Here is a 19639-nt window from a genome sequence, read left to right as displayed (position 1 = left end):
TATTTTCAAGCACAATCTCAACCAGCTCATCTGCTACACCCTACACAGACTCAGCCACATCATCCACAACCGCCTACAATCCCTCACCTCTACATGGCCCCTCAACCCTTACAATTGGGCCCCAAAGAACGGGTGCCAAGGGAACCAAAGGCAAGTCACCTTCCAAAACCCTCGCGTGGTACATTAGTCGATGGTCACGCTCCTCAAGCTCCAATGGCTCTAGCTTCGGCACCTTCAGCTCCCCCTCAACATCTAGACTCAGGTGCCCTCGCCGAAAAATAAAGTCTATAGCATCCTCATCATCAACATCGTCCAAAACCCCTGAAGTAGACCCCGAACCAAAATGCAAGCGCTCTGACTGACGATTCATAAGATCTATGTCCCGCCAAAACCTACTCGCTTCCTGATTCTTCTTATCATACAAACCAACCTTCGCCCACCAAAAACAATCGAATGACAATGAAGGAAACTTAGACTTAGCATGCGCCCAAGATGCGCTAGAAATAAACGTATCCTGACGATTCAACATTAGGGGCAAAACATCCAACACCTCACGCGTAGGCCCTGTAGGAACCTAAGCAATGAAGGCAACAGTCAACCACCAACCAAAAATAGACCCTCACAGGGGAACAAACTATTTTCCAAAAGGCACCACCATCCTAACTACAACACACATGCGCGTCAAACCTACCCTGTTGTATCAACATCCATGGCTTGCAAGGCTGGCACTCCTTCAACTCATGCTTCCTCGGTCCCTAGGCCCGCAACCAACCCCAACAATGACCTTGCTGGTAGACGCCTTGCTGACAGTAGACGTCACGACCCTCGTGCTTATCAAAGAGGTCCTAGCCTCGCTAGTTTCGCCAGCTAAGGTTGGAGCGTCCCAAGGCTGTGTCAGCTAGCAAAATGAACAAAATCATAAGTAGAATAAAAAGGAAGGGAAAGGAACGACAAACAACAACAAGACTAAAGCCACAACGTACCTCATGAGTGCTAGCCGCTGCCTCATTAAAGGCAAAGCCCGACCCTCGCCCTCTATCCAAAACTTCATCAAGAAATGTGCCACATCATTCTTGCAAAGCAAGTCACTGGCTACACCTCGCACATCCTCCAAACTAGGAAAGCCATGGTTAACACACACAAGCCTCTTCTAATGATCGCACCCAGCAGCTTGAAAAGACCACACAATGGCGAGGGCAGCCCCATAAGCCCCAAAATCAGCAATGCTGTCCAACAGTGGAGAAAACTAGCCTAGCTCCGCCTAAAACCAAGCAGAGAATGCAGCAGGATCAGCCTCAGGTAACACCCTACTTGACTCCGCACCACCCTTAACAAAAGCATTATCAATGGCAACCTTCACCTCTTGCATACATGCAAGCAAAGCGGCATGCTAGCCTTCCAACTTTTTAGCGTTCTCCTCTGCCAACTACTCAGCCTTTTTGTGAGAATCCTCAGCCTCCCTCAAATCCTCATCCTTTCTTTTTAGCTCCGCGTTAAGGTCAACATTACGACTCAAACAAGCCTCTGCGTCATCAACCAAAGCTTTATTCCTTACAATCGAGGCCTCAAGTGACAAAACTTTCCCTCATAGCTCCTTGTTTTTGTCCTTCAGATCAACCTTCTCCTTCTCCAATGAGGCAATTCGCTCCTTTAGCTCAGTCTCAACATGACCATAGCATCGACGTGCAGCTCAAGTGAACATAATGGCCCTAACCCTAGCCACCTTGACATCCTCAGTCAAATGATCTACTGACTTGTGGGACATCAAAAACTCTGCCTCTAGCATGCAAATCCAATGATAGGTCCCCACCAAGAATCGATGCTCCTCTTCAGTCATAATAAGATGGCAATCATGAAGGTTAGGGCTGGTGAAGAGATCAATCTCAGGCTCATCAGCACCACATGAGATAGCAAAATGCCTCAAACCATTGTGGCTTGCCTCGCCAAGAGCATGCTTCCCCATACTAGCTCTAGGCTCATCTTCATTGGTAGCAACCTCACGTCCCTCACGCATGATATGCATGCAACAATGGTGAGACATCAAACTAGATCCGATCAAGCGAGAATCAACTTCCCTCTCCTCTTTAGCTCTGCCAGCTTGAAACTTGAGCTCCTTAGAACCAACAAACTAAGGGTTACCTGATTCATTGGGCCCTTCATCATCTTCATCTTCATCATCACTGCTCATGCTAGACTCACTGCTGCTGCTAGAGAAACTAGAACAATCAATCTTCACCTCCTTAGAACCCTCACTTCCCTCTTTCTCCTCACCATCATCACCATTGTCATCTGAATTCACATGCAAAATAGGCAGATGAGAAATACTTGGCATTTTATGGCCAGGCAGAGCCCCCAACCATGCTCAGCCACGGCACCAGCGAAACCGTAGCCACCAGCCTCGCCGTCGACACAGACAAAAAAGCAACCTTTGATGCAGCAACACGATCAACCTTAGATCCCCCAGCACGCCCAAAACCATGCCCACCATGATTAGATGTACTCATGAGTGTGTCACCGGCCCTAGCTCGCTTTCTCTTCTTGCCAACCTCAGAATTTTTTAGCTCCACAGACATCCAATCTGGGTAAACCAACCCAAGCAAATCAAAGCATCGATTAACACAATGACAGTCAGCCAAGGCAATCTTTATCGCCTTATTCTCAGTAGTCCCCAGAGCCCCGATGAGTTCCTTAATAGCCTCCGCAACCTTTTTATACACGACCTTAACCCCAGCAGCTGGGGTGTTACTCTTCCACAGCACCTTCGACCAAGCCTACTTGACATCCAGGCCAAGACCCTTCAAACCATGTGCTCGATACTTCTCATCATCCTTTACAGCAAACCATGATTGATTAGCCCTTAGAGGTAAAACCTTCATGCAAACAAACTCCTCAACTAGGTCGCGCACACACTGATGATGCGATAAAGTCCTGAGCGCATCCATAGCGGTGGCACAACCATCAGTCATGATACCCTCCGTAGTCACACTATCAAGCCTCAATAGCTTCCCACAAAGACTAGGCTCGCCTTCCATCCTAATATAGAACCAATTTTCAGTCCAAGGCGGAGCCTAGTTGTTTTTCTGAGCCTAAACTAGAACCTCCGCACCATGACGACACACAAAGGTATAAACACCAAACTATAAATGCACAGGCTTACCATCAATAGTCACCTTCCAAGGCTGAGGATGGACCCAATGAAGTCTCACAAAGCCCTCAAGATCTGGCTCAACACCTTAAGACTTACAACCCCAAACATAGATACTGAGCTTCACAAAACTAGAGGGGTTCAGCTAGTGAAACTAAAGGTTAAACCTTTTTAGCATGCCAACAATAAGAGGGTGCGCCAGGAACCTCAACCCAGCCAAGAAGAATTCCTTATAAACAACAACCTCGTCATCCCATGGATCAGGAACAACCTCTCCCTTAAATAGCCTCACAAGATCCTAACTGAACCAACCAGCCTTCACGAACTCATCCAAATCGCTCGAAGTAACCCTCGACAGACCAAACTCAAAGCTCACTATAGCATCTGAAGCAGAGTCTACAACCTCTAAACTGTCAATAGGCCTCATAGTTTTCTTCATGTGAGCCATCAAACTACAAAACATGCTAGCACACTCTTCAGTGAGCCAGAGCAGCTCTAACTTATGAATGCAATCTAGATGTGGGAATAGATATCCTCGTTGCTCTACCTCTCCTCTTCCTCCCACTGCTCCCATTGGGATGTCAGAGGAAGTTTTGTGAGGCTGTTCCCCATCTCCATTCTCCTTTTTAATTTTAGTCAGACATGGGTTACCCCCATACTTGTAAGGTCTTTGCAAATAGAAGAATGTTGTTGCATCTAGCTCCATCATTGATTGAACATATTAAAGAGATAGATGCAAATGACCCTTATCCAAAGCAAGTTATGAGGATCATTGGAATGTCGTATTTCAATTCTTAGACCCATAGATTGTATGTAGGGTATAAGATATTAATGGAAGATTTATTGTTGAATGTTAGACTCAGTTCTAGTTTATTTCATACTTAGGCTAGTCTCAATAGAGAGTTTCATTGTATTATTTCCAAGATGGCCACGTTATGTAGAATAAAATGAAATATGGATGAAACACCCCTTGTCAATGGAGAGTTTCACTTTAAACTTTAGCAGGAGGAAACCAAACAGGCCCTTAATCTAAAATTTTTCTAGTTACAGTCGGGTAGAACGAGTGATGGTTTACAATCGGGTAGAATGAGTGATGCCCTCAACCAGGCAACAGTCATCACCGTCCATGGCGACAGTGTCATGGTGGCTCCTGGAACACCTTCGTAGGACCCATTCACCACCACCGATAGCCTTCACCGCTGCCTGCATATGGTCTGGTTGGTAATACTTTCGTCAATTTCAAAGCCCATGTGTTTTTACAAAGTTGTACATAATTTCCCTTCCTATGTCTAAAAGGGTTGCTTACAAAGCACGTTTCCTACCCTATGCCTTTCTCCTCGCCCATAGCTTTTGTTCCTCATTGTCGCTCCTTGCTCCCCAGTGCTGAACTACGTGACCGCCCCTACTCAGTGGGGTGTAAGCCGCCACTTACCGCTGACAAGCTAGTACCCCATGGCGGTATGCCTCACCGGCAGGGCCTGCATAGATCCACTGGTGACCAAGCTACTACTCGTCACCGCCATGGCCTCCAATCTGACAAGATCCAAAGGCAATGGTAATTCTTTTGCACTTCCCTCCAACTTTCTTGGATTTTTATTCCCCACTTCACTCATCTAAGTATGAAACAAGCTTCCATCTGTTTACTAAGGAGCTCATGATCCAATCTTCATAGGCACTCCTTCTCTGATTCAGGTGGCGGCGCAATCGCTTCCATTGCCAGCCCCGCTCCACTAGATCCTAGTCAAGAACTAAAGATGGAGGAGGAGGCCCCCAACAAGAGGAACGAAGTGGCCGTCCTCATAGACCATGTCTTCATCCTCATCCTCCAATGCCTCACCGCTCGCACCTTGTGTAGCTGCAAGTGTGTCTATCGCTCCTAGAACTGCCTCATCTCCGAATTTGAGTAACATAAGGAGCTGCCCCAAATTATCGCTGGATTCTTCTATTGTAGCTATAAAGGCAAACTCAAGTTCATCAGCATCAACAATGAATACTCCTCCTTGACCTTCTTGCCCTTCCCCATTGAGGATGTTGTGATCTCAGATTGCTACCATGGGCTCATCCTATGCTGGTGTGTTGGGTTTCCCTATGTTGTCTGCAATCCAATGACTAGCAAACGTTGGTTACTACCGAATAGCATCCGTTCTTTTGGTTTAGCTCGCTTGGGGTTTGATCTGATAGTCTCCTCATACTTCCATGTGATTGAATATGGGAAGAAGAGGGTAGGTGAGTCCATAGGTGTGAGCATCTACTCATCTAAGAGTGCAGCATGGATGTTTAAGGAATCTGAATGAGGCGAGGGTGTTGTATGCACATATTCAACAAGTGTGTTCCTTAATGGTTCTATGCACTGGCTAGAGTTATCCTAGTTAGTTGCTGTTGATATGCAGGGAAGACATGGAGGAAAATTCATAGGCCATGTGGTGAAGCAATCTCCATCTATGAAGCTCAGAGTCAGTTGTGTTTATGTACTGCTAGTATGGTTAGGAAGTATTAGCTTTTATTCTAGATTCTAGAAGACTATGGTACTGATAACAGAACACTAAAGCATATGGTGATCACGCTGGAGATATTTGGATGGGACAATATTCAATTTGGTTATGATGTTTGCAATGCGGACTATAGAGTGATTGCAGCTCACCTAGATGGAATTTGATTTTCCTTGTTGGTGAGGACAAAAAACTGATCGCATATGACATGAACCTCATAAAAGTTCTTGTCCTCCCTGCCCAGGTCATGCAGTATCATAGACCTACCTGGAGGCTATGTCCGAAGGGACCTCACTATCTTCCTTATATTCGCTTGTTCATGGAGTCAGTAGGAGAGCAGTAAAGTTGCATATGCTATGCTATCTTCAGGTAGGGAGTTGTTTTGATTCTATATACAGTCCAATTTTGCCTTGGTAACTAAAGCAACTGTATGTTGAATATTATTAATGTTGCTGTTTTGTGCAGGTTGTGGATTCTGAGTGCTTTTAAATGATTTTCCTGCAATGGCTAAGGGAGAAAGAAGAGGGGTTCCATGGTGCATTGGCTACCAGCTAAAGGAAGCTTTGCCTTGCAAACATGAGTGCCAATCTAAAGGAGGAGAACACATCTACCTTGTTTTTGTTATGTAAGTCTGTAGGAAGCAAAACCTTTATTGTCCTATCTATGTACCGCTTGTGTTAATTGTTGAGTTGACATAGTTGTTATGTTAGTGTTGCTTCTTATTATAAAAAGTACTCTTCGTTGTGGACATGATAAATGGTGTGTAATGATTATATACGTATGGTGTATGTTTAGTAAGTTATTAAGGCCCATCTGAATTAGTAAATAAATTATGAAAACAAGATGTAATTCTATCACCGTTAGATGTAAGGGCCATTGTCTGTTTTGTCATCACCGTTGTAACACTCGTCGTTGGTGAAGCAGACGGCCAACACCACCTGTTGGTGCAGAAAGTGACCAACACGTAAATATTTATAGTTTTGTCATATGTTGTGATCAGAGGTGGCCTAGCACTCAATGACACAGGGTTTATACTAGTTTAGGCAACATGCCCTATGTCCAGTTTGAGTCGGTCGGTGACTTTATTCCTGAGCCTAGGTGCCCAAAGTTTGTTGTGGGGTTACAAACAGAAGGGAGAAAGATGGGTGGTACAAGAGGTCTGATCAGACTCTGGTTAGAGGGACTAAGAGCAACAGGAGCTCCGCTAGGTACTAAGTGTTCGAGCGTGTACTCATGGTTTGAACCTAGTGGTTCTACTATTGTGTACTAGTGAACTGATCAATCAAAATCAACCTATCTATTGGAAGAGAGCGCATCCCCTTTTATAGATGAAGGGGATGGCTTTACAAGTGAGAGGGAGGGAGTACGTTCGCTACTAAGTCTTGTTGCCCATGCTGGTGGGTACAAGACTGTAACACCTTTGGTGTTTGGCTCCCACATTTACACTTGCATTTCATGAACATGAGCATCATTCATCCATTCATGAGCTTATATTGCATGAAATATGTTTTCGAAACATTGCAACATATTATTATATTTCATGTGTGTTGGTTTTATGAAATGAATAGTGTGCAACACTCAAGTGCAACTCACTTTAGTGAAACATGGTTAGTTAGTACTATGCAACAAAATCATAAAACATGTGAAACATGACTTTGAAACAAAGGTAACATTTCACTTGTTTTTCCTTGTTTCAATGCATGTGATGCTTGATTTTGGTGTGACCAATGTGTGGTGTGGCTAATTATCCTCTTAAGCAACTTAGTTATACTTAGAAAGTCATTAGGAATAATGTTCATGTTGATCATTTTGCCTAATTAGGTTTCCAAGTCATGGTTTGACCATTATGGACCCCTAGAGCTCCTGAGTTTGACTATTTAAAAGTGTATCTTAGAGTGTTTGCATGTCTAAGCAACCTAAAGCAAAGTTGTAGCAAATTTTATAAGGAACAAACTTTGTTTAAAAGCCAAGTCATGAAAATGTGCACAACATACTCAAAAAGGTCCCACAAGTCAGTTTTGGGGTTGTATTCAACACTTAGAAATTTTCTAAGTATGAAGACTGGATTTTAGTTTCATTTGCACAACTTGTTAGACTTGTAGCTCCCAAACCAAGCTGAATTAGTTCGAGCTCCAATTGTAAAAGTTGTAGTTCACATGTCGATGTCCAACTTTGTCAATTACACCAGAGCCTAGATCATCACGGATTGTGAGTTTGAAGCTCGCCAAGTCACGCTATCAGGCTCGATCGGTTTCACTGAAACGCATCTACAGTGCCGACCGGCAACAGAGCATGAACGCCACGTGGTGCCATGCGTCGCCGGTCGCCTGACCACATAGGCCACGTGCCATGGCCGGCCTAGTGTCGCTGCCCGCTGTCCACTGCAAGAGCCCGCGCCCTTCTGCCCTCCCAGCTCACATTTCCATTTCCTGCTCTTCCTTCATTTCCCACCGCAGCCGAAGCAGAGCCATCGCCCCACTATTGCTGCCAAGCAAGCCGCCGTCACCTAGCTCACTTGCCACCATAAGATCGCCGCCTCTAGCTAACCCATAGCTCTGTCGTGTCCTCCTCTACCTCGTCGACCTTCTAGGTGAGCTAGACGAGCCATAGGTGAGGGCCTTTGGCCATTTTTCCGACACCGTCGCCATGGCCGTACCATGCCAGAGTTGGCCCTTGTCATGGCCGGCCGCCTCCGAACCCTTCCTGCCTATTCTAGTGCACACATGAGGAACCATCTGAACCATAGTGTCTACCTCAAAGACGTAGTCCTAGGATTCATCGCCATTGAGCCGGAACACGGCCTCGCACCACCATGCGCCATGGCTGAGCCACTGAGCTCCATGGCCGGGGTACTTAGGGGTCGATAGAGTTGGTGGATAGGGTGTCAATCGACACGTGAGGTTTAGGCGGTCACGTTGGTGCCGTTCTTGTCGTCGGTGAAGCTGTCGTCGGCGAGCTTCGCCGCTGTCGCGCCGTCGCAAGCCGCCTCCCCTGTTTCCTTTCGCTGACTGGTGGGGTCATCTGACCCGAGGGCCCCGCTTGCCAGTGACCGTTGAGCAATAGGATAGTCCAAATATTCTAGTTTTGATGTTGTTTTGTAAAATGTATATCTCCAAATTGGTAGATCCAAATGGGGTGATTCAAATTTTGTTAGGATCATAGTGAAGTCTAGTATTTAGAAAACATATGACATGAACACTTGTAGTGGAAATTTTGGATGATTTAAATAGGAACTTGAAATGTGTTTTTAAATGCATGCAAACTTGTTTAAATTATATCTTGAGTTCCTGTGCTCCAAAAATTATGAAATTTTGTTGGTAAGCTACTCTTCCTTAGTAGAAGCTCTAGTAAAAATTTGAGAGTCATTGCATGTATGGGTTTTGAGTTATAGATTTTCCTTTTATCATTGAATGATCCTTGTGTGAATTTTTGTAAATTATCTAGGAATCCAATGACATTGAAATTTTGTGGGGAGTATCCTAGTACTTTAAGGATGCTAGGAAAAATATAAAATCTGTTGCTTGACACTTTTCACTAGGGTTTCCTAATTATATCATTTTAAGCCATTATATCTTATCATTTTTGTGTAGGCTGTTATACTTGCTCAAATGGTGTGAAAATTTTCTAATGGTCTACTTGGATCATGTAGTACCTACTATAATTTTTGTAGATTAAATGGTGTAGTTCTCATATATGTTTGTTATTTCTCTTAATTAATTAAATAAATTAAGAAAGGCATTAAAAGAAATAAAATGATGGTGAACACCTTACTTTTTGGTGTTCTTGTGACATGTGTGATGAGTGAGTAAAGTTAGTTTTGTCCAATTATATGTTTGCAACATAAGTTAATAATTATTTTTCTGCATTACGTCTTTCGGGACAGTTATGGGCACTTTACAAAGTTTCCCATGATAATTTGGTTTGCTGAGAATGTGGTGAAGACAAAAGTTGTAGATAACTTATGTGTCTATCTCCTATCAAAATTTGGTGACATTTGGCCTAGTAGTTTAGGAACTACAGCTGTTCAAAGTTAGATTCCAGAGTTGCTTGTTCTCTGTCTTGTTTGGACCTGATCATGTAATTCTGTAAGTTCTACCTAGTAAAGGTTGGAATCATGCCTTAAGGTCTAAAAATGAATTGTAGGTAATTTCATAAGCTTTCCAAATTGTCTTATTGCATGTCATTTGGAATTGTAGATCTTTAGTTATGGTCAGTTTACCGTACCGCTATATAGTCTCTGTTTCGCTGAAATATGAATATTTGTGTGCATGCCTTGTTGCAATGTTCTTGTTGATTGTTTAGGTTCTAGCCTAACTTGAGAACATGCTTAGGTGCAGGTGCTAGAACCTTAACTGAAGATGAGCAATTGTACATTAGATTGTATAAACTTGGTAAGTAAAGTGATTTGAATAGAGCCTAAGTCGGAAAATGTGGACTGCAGTAAGCATGTGCTTTCCCCGAGCATCCCTAACTTCGTTCATGTGCATCCATGATATTTATCTTGCGCATTCATGCAATAGGTGTGCTGGAGGGAGTGACGCTGCTGGAGTTTGAGGGAGCCAACTAGGAGGAGGAGCCCGAGGTGCATGAAATCGACGACGCAGCCGCCGAGGATGAATTGCCCGAGTGCCCTGACCACCAACCTTCCTCTTTCCTAAAAGGCAAGCCCCGGAGCATATTAAGTCTCCCATGTTTTTGACAAATACCTTGAGTACCTTTTATTCGTTGATGATGTATTAAGTATAGGAACTGGTTGGAACCAATTGTTGCATTATATATATATCCTTGTCTAGATATCGCACTGCAATCCTATTTAAGTTTAGGAACGGGTTAAATGCTTAGCCATGCTTAGTGCGGTAGAAGTCAGGTGATTTCCTGTCACCTACGAGCTTTAGGATGAGGTGGATCACGGTTGGCTATATTTGCTATCGTGGAAAAGAACCATGTTAATAATGAATTAAGACTAGGCGGAGTCTTGTGCGGGGTTGGACATAGTGACTCTGTCTGTGTCGTTTAACGACCGATATGCTGTATGTCCTTATGTCATGTTGAACGCAGCCTAACACTTAGCTGGCCAAATAAGTCGTTCCGACCGTGAAGCCTAGTAGCTCGACTCAGGCTGGGGATGCGAGCAGTGGCATGCATTCTGGAGGTAGTAAGGATATGTGGAGAGCCATTAGTATAAGTCCAAGGCGGGTTAGAGTCCCGAGCAACCTAGGCAGAGTGCTTCTCTGAGAATGTCGATCTATTCGGACTCGCGATTTCTGAATCGTACCAAAGGTGACTCATTTGCGACCCTGACAGGGGAAGCAGGGTTTGTGTTTAGGAATACCCCTCCAGCTGGATAGGAATCAATTCGAATCGCCGTCTCTCCCGGATAGTGAGAACTTGACTGAGCAGCGGCAACGTAGATTCAATTAATTTAACGATATGGTTAAATGGATGATGATGATAATGTTGCCATGATTTATACCTGATATGGTTATTAATGTTTGCATCTTAATTAAATAATTGCTTAGTACAGGTGCTAATATAGATGTCAGGTTAATAGCTAAAAGTCACTGCTAGTTCAGGTTAAGAGTTGATCATTATTACTTATGCTTTTCCGCAAAAAGAAAGTGTCAGCCAGATCCACTAAATTAAGCTATGCATGATCCTTGGTGTCATTTGTTTTGGTTTCCAACAGGTAAGTCTAGCTGAGTACATTCTTGTACTTAGGGTTTATTTCCTCTTGTTGCAGATGACCTTCTATATCAGGGATTCTATAAGTATTGTCTCCACCCGGTGGGTGAAGAAGACTAGATCATGGGCATGATCTCTGTTTCTCTTATCTAAATGCTTTTGCGGGTTGTGATCAGCAAACCAGTATTTGTATTTGAACTCGGGTGTGTAAGTCAAACTATTTGCTTCCACGTACTTTACAACACTTGTTTTGTAATAACGATGACTCTGAGGTGATGTAATCTATTTGCAAACCGTCTGTGAAATGTTGTAACGTATGATATGTTATGTTGAATTACTATGATCTTGGTTGTATGCAAGTTGGTTTGAAATCCTTCGAGATTTCAGTTGACTACCGGGTTTATATGGGCTCAAGTGCGAGAATTTGATCATTTCGGCAATTGTTTTTGTACTTGTGCTCTTATAAATTGGTCGGGAATGTGACAGCTGGCATCAGAGCTAAATTCAACACTAAACCTGTCATACGGGTATTTAAAACAAAAGCTTTTGTTATGAAAACGGTTTTCCAACTTATAGTTATATATAAGTGCTCAAAAATCATAATTTTTATGGTGTACTGGTGATCACATCCCTTGTAGCCCACTTAAGGACTTCTAGGTGGCTTATATATAATTACTAACTTGGGGCAGATTGATTGTTTCTATTTCATTGTCCATACGGCGTGCTATTGCATGGGTGCCATTCGCTTGAATGGTAATGTATGGATCAATTGCCTCTACGCTAAGATAAGTGTGAATTGCGAGAGCATGACCGTCCAACCATCGGTCTAGGGGAGAGTTAGTTGTGGATATTGGAGTATTTACATGTTGCATACATGTATATATGAAGGTACTTAATTATGGGTACATCTGTCGGGTAGTTTGGATACCAAAAATATATATATCTGGGGATGTATATATGGAAAGTACCTTAGTTACTACTGTTGTTATTAGCATTATATCTTGTTGGGTTGGGCTGCAATGAAGTTTTCTACAGGTACGCTAACAACGCACCATGTAGATTGACTAGTTACCGCTAATTAAGAGAACGTATGTATGCCACCGTATAATCCACTAAAACTTAAATTTTCTTAGGTTTGTGAGGATGTACGGAACGAGCATGCATCATATTCACTCATCTCATTCATATTGCATTACTCCCTCCCTTATAATTGCTTATCCCAAGTATTAAGTTCAATCTCTCAGCAAAATAATCCTCTCATGTAAGTTGCATCCCTTTTTGATACAGATGGCCACGCCCGTGTTTCCTACTGGTAGCAGCACCTTTTTGGACCAATTTGGTACGCCCACCTTGCTCTGGAGGGTGCTCGGTTCAGTTGGGTACCCGAAGGCACCCCACTACACGTGGAGGCAGGTAGTACCATTGGGGGATGTACCTTGGTATGTTGTGACCTTTATAGTGCCATAGAACTCCACGAGACCATTGTGGCATGGGTGGAGCATTGAGACTAATGGGCAAAGCCCATGGGAAGCTGCTCAAGTTGCTACCCTTGATGTGCTTATGGATATAGAATAGAGCTTTGAGGATGAGTTAGTGGGTGGACCAGCTTCATCCATTCTCCGAGTGGCTCCTACTGAGGCTGAGTGGACTCAAGAAGTTGGCCAGGCCTTGGTTCGAGGCTGTGGTGAACGTGTTCAGAGCGACAATGCTGGAATGAGTGCTATCATGGCCGTCTTGAAGCTTTATCGAGTCAGGCAGGACACCCTTTCTAGTGTGCTAGAAGAAGCTAGCAAGGCAATGGCAGCCCAGCACAAGTTCAGGCTACGTGCCCACAAATATCGCCATAGGGAAGATGCATGTGGGCGAGCTCAGCAAGAAGTAGATGAGATTCAAGGTATTGCAAATTATCGCCTGTAGCAGTGGGGTCAAACAGCATGCGAGAGAGATGAGCTTCATAACCAGCTGATGAACCTGACTATAGAGAGAGATGAGGCAGCATAGGAGTTGGATCGTGTGACCCGTCATAGAGATGCAGCTTTAGAGTTAGCAGAAGAAAGATGTCAGGGCTGGATCATGGCTAAATATAATGCTTTCCAAAGGGAGCATGAGCTCCAAGAGCAGCTGGAAGAGCTTTAGGTTGAACACCATCAACTGAACAACCATCTGTTTCCTATTCCTCACCCCATACCAAGGTATCCTAATGTGGGTGGACCACAAGTGATTGAGGCTGATGAAGAAGAAGAGGACGTGCAGATGGATGACAATGCAGCTGAACCTGCAAATGAAGAAGAAGAGGAGGATCCAAAAGAAGTCCAAGGTGTCTCCGATGTGGACAGCGATCACTTCAATGAGTAGTTAGTTAGCAAGTCTCGCTAGTTAAAGCTTTTGCAGTCATTGGTGTAATGGACCTAGTACTATGACTGATGTGGGATGTACCTTTTAATTGAACTTGGCATGTAATGTACTTTAATTTGCTCCCTTCAGGATGTGTATCTTGATGGTTAAGTTTAAAACTTGTCATGTTGGAATGCACTGTGTATGGCGCTAGTAATCTGATTGATGATGTGGTGATTAGAGAATGAATTATTGCCTCTGTTTATTATATGAAGTTTTCATTCTCTCCAGTAAATTCAGTTTGGCGTAATTACATTGTTCCTCTCCAATGTGCTAACATCACCAATAATTACTGGTTGCGCATGGTTGCAGATGCCTCGCACTTGTTCCACTGGTGCGGCTAGTGATGATGATGACCTTCCATCGCTACCACCACCCACACCAACAGAATCAATGGCAATTCTTGTGGAAGGACAATGCACTATGGCTGAGGCTCTCCGCACGATTGCAAATCGTGATGGTCGTGGTGCATGCCAAGGACCAGAACCAAATCAGTATAGCGACTTCAAAGATTTCCTTGACATGAAACCCCTAATCTTCAAGGAGGCTGAAGAGCCCCTACAAGCTGATGAGTGGTTGAACACTCTTGAGTAGAAGTTCCGTCTGCTTCGCTTGACTGAGGTGCTGAAGACTGAGTATGCATCTCACCAACTGCATGGGCCAGCTGGTATTTGGTGGAGTCATCATCAGTCCACTATGCCCGCTAATGCCCAAATCACTTGAGATCAGTTCAAGTCTACTTTCAGGGGAAATTATATTCCTCCTGGTCTCATGGCAATCAAGCATACGGAGTTCATAAAGCTGACCTAGGGGAACAAGAGCTTGAATGAATACTTGTAGGCTTTCAATAATCTTGCAAGGTATGCTACTAAGTTTGTTGACACTGATGCCAAAAAGATCGCTAGTTTCAAGCGGAGACTTAGCCCCAAATTGATGAAGACCATGGGAAATTGCAAGTGTGCTCATTTTAATGAGTTTGTGAGTGATGCGTTATCGTAAGAGAACAACAATGCTGTATATGCTACTTCGAAAAGTCGTAAGAGAGCCTATGAGGTGGGTGCCTCACACTCCAAGGCTCCAATCAACCAAAGGGCTCCATTCTACCCTCTAGCATCAGCTGCTAAATTCTGCCCACCGCAGAAGAAGAATCCAGGCAGGACTAGATTTTGCAAGGCCTTTACAGTTGCTCTTCCCAAGGGGACTACCAGCCAAGGCAGTTCCAAGGCTCCTCCAAGCAACATGCCATGCTGGAACTACAACAAGATAGGCCACTAGGCAAGGAAGTGTCCTTACCCCAAGAAGAATAACTACCAAGGTGGCCGTTAGGGATAGGTGAACCACACTAATATTGCTGATATTCCATCAGGAGAGGTGGTAATGGCTGGTAAGTTCCTGGTTGATCAACACCCCGCAGTTGTACTATTTGATTTGGGTGCTTCGCAATCTTTTATTAGTCCCGTATTTGCATCCAAGTTTATGCAGAAAACATACACTATTGAGGGTGAGGGTTATTGTATTAGGGCTGCCTGTGGTACTATCCCAACCAAGCTTGTAGTTGGGGATGTACAATTTGAGATAGAGGGGCGGAGTTATTAGGTTGATCTGGTAGTTTTACTGGGGCTGGGTATCGACGTGATATTAGGAATGAACTAGATGAGCAATCATGGAGTGCTTATTGATATATCAACTAGAGTAGTCATGCTCAGAGATCCTGGTAATCAGGAGGGTTTTCTAGTATAGCTACCCAGAGACATTAATCTTTCTTGTACGGCTAATGCGCTGCAAGTAAAGGCTATGGCAGATATCCCTGTCGTGTGTGATTTTTTGGATGTCTTTCTCGGTGATTTACCTAGATTGCCCCCGGATCGAGACATGGAGTTCAAGATAGAGTTGCTACCTGGTACAGCGCCCATCTCTAGAAGGCCTTATAGGATGCCTCCCAATGAACTAGCCAAACTTAAGACCTAGTTGAATGAACTTCTAAAGAAAGGCCTTATTCATCCTAGTTCATCTCTGTGGGGGTGCCCAGCTATCTTTGTAAAGAAGAAGGATCAATCACTATGCATGTGTGTAGATTATAGGCCCTTGAATGCACTTACAATCAAGAATAGGTATCCTCTGCCACGCATAGATATCTTATTTGATCAGTTGTCTAAAGCAAAAGTCTTTTCCAAGATTGATTTGAGATCTGGTTATCATCAAATCAAAATTTGGCCTGAGGATGTTCCAAAAACTGCATTCTCCACAAGATACGGTCTGTATGAGTACCTTGTTATGTCTTTTGGATTGACCAATGCCCCCACACACTTCATGTATTTGATGAATTCGGTGTTTATGCCCGAGTTGGACAAATTTGTGGTGGTATTTATAGATGACATCCTAGTTTATTCTAGGAATGAAGAAGATCATGTTGAACATTTGCGAGTGGTTCTCACTAGATTGTGGGAACACCAGCTTTATGCAAAGTTCAGCAAGTGTGAATTCTAGCTTTGTGAGGTACCTTTTCTTGGACACGTGTTGTCCGATAGTGGAATTATGGTGGATCCCACCAAGGTGCAAGAAGTGTTGGGTTGGAAGGCTCTCATCTCGGCGCATGAGGTTCGAAGTTTTCTAGGATTGGCTGGCTATTATCGTCGCTACATCCCGGATTTCTCTAAAATAGCCAAGCATATGACTCAATTGCTGCAAAAAGACATGAAGTTTGTCTAGACTTCCGAGTGTGATGTGGCTTTCCACACCCTGCGAACTCTTCTAACTTTGGCTCCGGTTTTGGCGCAACCAGATATCAAGAAACCTTTTGATGTGTTCTGTGATGCATCAGGTATAGGTTTAGGAGGTGTTCTTATGCAAGAGGGTAGAGTCATTGCTTATACCTCTCGCCAACTTTGGAAGCATAAGGTGAACTATCCAACACATGACTTAGAACTCACTACAGTTGTTCATGCTTTGAAGGCCTAGAGACATTATTTGCTCAGCAATGTGTGCAACATCTACACTGATCATAAAAGTTTTAAGTATATCTTCACTCAACCTGAGTTGAATATGCGTCAGAGAAGATGGCTCGAGTTGATCAAGGATTATAACCTCCAAGTGCACTATCACCCTGGCAAGGCAAACGTCGTTGTGGATGCCTTAAGCAGGAAATCTCATTGTCACTCTTTGATTGAAAGTGACTTCCATTTGTCAAAACTCCTACATCCTGTAGTCCTTCACAACATCACCATCAGTTGTACTCTACAGAGTTGAATTATCGAGCTATAGAAGATAGATTTAGGTGTGTTCCACATCAAGCGTAAGATGAAAGAGCATGAAACTAAACATTTTTGGGTAGATGAGAATGACGTGTTATGGTTCAAGGATAGGTTGGTGGTTCCGAAGGATAGAGAGCTTAGAAATCAAATCATATCCGAAGCCCATTCCTCTAAATTATCTATTTATCCTGGTAGTAACAAAATGTATCATGATTTGAAGCCTCGCTTTTGGTGGACCAAAATGAAGAAAGAGATAGCCGCTTATGTGGCTAGGTGTGACACTTGTTGTTGAGTCAAAGCTATGCACATGAAGGAGGGATTGCTTCAGCCACTCTCTATTCCAGGTTGGAAATGGGAGGAGATAAGTATGGATTTTATTGTTGGACTCCCTACTACTAAGAGGAATTTTAACTCCATTTGGGTGATTGTAGACCGTTTGACCAAGTCTGCACACTTCATTCCTGTCCTCATAGATTTTCGTCCAACTGACTATGCAGAATTGTATTTTAATCAGATAGTCTGACTTCATGGGATACCTCATACTATTGTCTCTGGTAGAGGACCATAGTTCACTGCTCGCTTTTGGGAGCACTTACATGGATTATTAGGAACTAAGTTAGTAAGAAGTTCTGCCTATCATCCGCAAACCAATGGTCAAACTGAACGAGTGAATCAAATCTTAGAAGATATGTTGAGAGCATGTGTCATCTTGGCTAAGGGTTCATGGGAAAAGTGGTTGCCCCTAGCTGAATTCTCATACAATAATAGTTATCAAAAGAGTATCAAGATGGCACCGTTTGAAGCTTTGTATGGTCGGAAGTGTAGAACTCCGATGAATTGGGTTGAAGCTGATGAAAGGAGATATTATGGAATTGATTTTGTTCAAGAAGCCAAAGAACAAGTTCATACTATCCAAACCCATATGGTTGTAGCTCAAGCTAGGTAGAAAAGTTATGTTGATCGTCATAGAAAACCTATTGAGTTCGAAGTTGGAGACTTCATTTATCTGAAAGTCTCACCCACGAAGAGTGTCCAACGCTTTGGTATGAAGCGAAAGCTTGCACCGAGATATGTTGGTCTGTTTGAAATCAATGGACAAAGTGGTAAGGTAGCATACAAGATCCAATTACCTCCTGAGATGAGTGTTATCTTCAATGTCTTTCATGTATCCCAATTGAAGAAATGTCTTCGCGTCCCTGAAGAGAGAGTTCCACTGGGGGATATCGAGTTAAAATTTGATTTGACCTTTGAAGAAAAGCTGGTCTAAGTAATTGACACTCATGAGCGAGTGACTCGGAGTCGTGTGGTCAAGTTTTACAAAGTCATGTGGAGTAATCAGGGTAGTGAACGCGATGCAACATGGGAAAGAGAAGATTATTTAAGGGACGTTTATAAGGAATTATATCAATAATGGTACGCTTGTCAAATCTTGGGACGAGATTTTTATAAGGGGGAGGGCTGTAACACCTCTGGTGTTTGGCTCCCACATTTACACTTGCATTTCATGAACATGAGCATCATTCATCCATTCATGAGCTTATATTGCATGAAACATGTTTTCGAAACATTGCAACATATTGTTATATTTCATGTGTGTTGGTTTTATGAAATGAATAGTGTGCAACACTCAAGTGCAACATGTGCAACTCACTTTAGTGAAACATGGTTAGTTAGTACTATGCAACAAAATCATAAAACATGTGAAACATGACTTTGAAACAAAGGTAACATTTCACTTGTTTTTCCTTGTTTCAATGCATGTGATGCTTGATTTTGGTGTGACCAATGTGTGGTGTGGCTAATTATCCTCTTAAGCAACTTAGTTATACTTAGAAAGTCATTAGGAACAATGTTCATGTTGATCATTTTTCCTAATTAGGTTTCCAAGTCATGGTTTGACCATTATGGACCCCTAGAGCTCCTGAGTTTGACTGTTTAAAAAGTGTAGCTTAGAGTGTTTGCATGTTTGAGCAACCTAAAGCAAAGTTGTAGCAAATTTTATAAGGAACAAACTTTGTTTATAAGCTAAGTCATGAAAATGTGCACAACATGCTCAAAAAGGTCCCACAAGTTAGTTTTGGGGTGGCCATTTTGGGGTGGTGCGCCGAGCGCGCTGGTGCAGTTGGTGGCCATTTTCCCGACATCGTCGCCATGGCCGTACCTCGTCGGAGTTGGCGCTTGTCATGGCCGGCCGCCTCCGAACCCTTCCTGCCTATTCTACTTTAGCGTCATAAAAAAGAACAATACGTGACAACAGTGTATACCATCACAAAAGGTACCACATTTTGTGACGGTCCACCATATTTTCGTCACGTAGTACATTTAGCGATGGTCGTTATATGACGACCATTGTGACGGTGACATTTCATCATAACATACTTTTTGTGACCAACTCTGTAGTTTACAGGATAGTTTCTGTTTGTCATACAAAGCCACAAATCATGTAGTGGTGGTTCTAGGCTGTCAGGGCTGGGACTCCGATCGACGCTGCGTGCGTCTCAGTTCGGCCCGAGCCGCGTGTAGATAGGCGGTCGGCATAGGGCAGTCGTCAAGTCAAGATGAGGTGCGATTGCGTCTTCTTGTGTCGCAATCGGTGGTTGTGGCAGTGACAGGGTGTAGTGCCCCATCTGCTGCGTCCCTGTTCCCCAAACGGGGAGCGAGGTCATGAGTCGTCGTCA

The 19639-nt window shown here is 43.4% G+C and overlaps 1 protein-coding gene across 1 annotated transcript in view; it reads right to left on the bottom strand.

Annotated features, from left to right (window-relative positions):
- LOC136454765 (uncharacterized) overlaps nucleotides 1-19639 on the bottom strand; it is a 118249-nt gene that overhangs the window by 64250 nt on the left and 34360 nt on the right. The window contains exon 2 of the mRNA XM_066455061.1: nucleotides 2140-2289. Within this exon, the coding sequence (XP_066311158.1) occupies nucleotides 2140-2289 (150 nt within the window). The remainder of the gene's footprint in view (nucleotides 1-2139; nucleotides 2290-19639) is intronic.

This window comes from Miscanthus floridulus, chromosome 5 (genome assembly GCF_019320115.1).
Source record: "Miscanthus floridulus cultivar M001 chromosome 5, ASM1932011v1, whole genome shotgun sequence".
Taxonomy (NCBI): domain Eukaryota; kingdom Viridiplantae; phylum Streptophyta; class Magnoliopsida; order Poales; family Poaceae; genus Miscanthus; species Miscanthus floridulus.
Note: the sequence above shows the minus strand (reverse complement) of the source record. Positions and strands in the feature narration are given on the sequence as shown.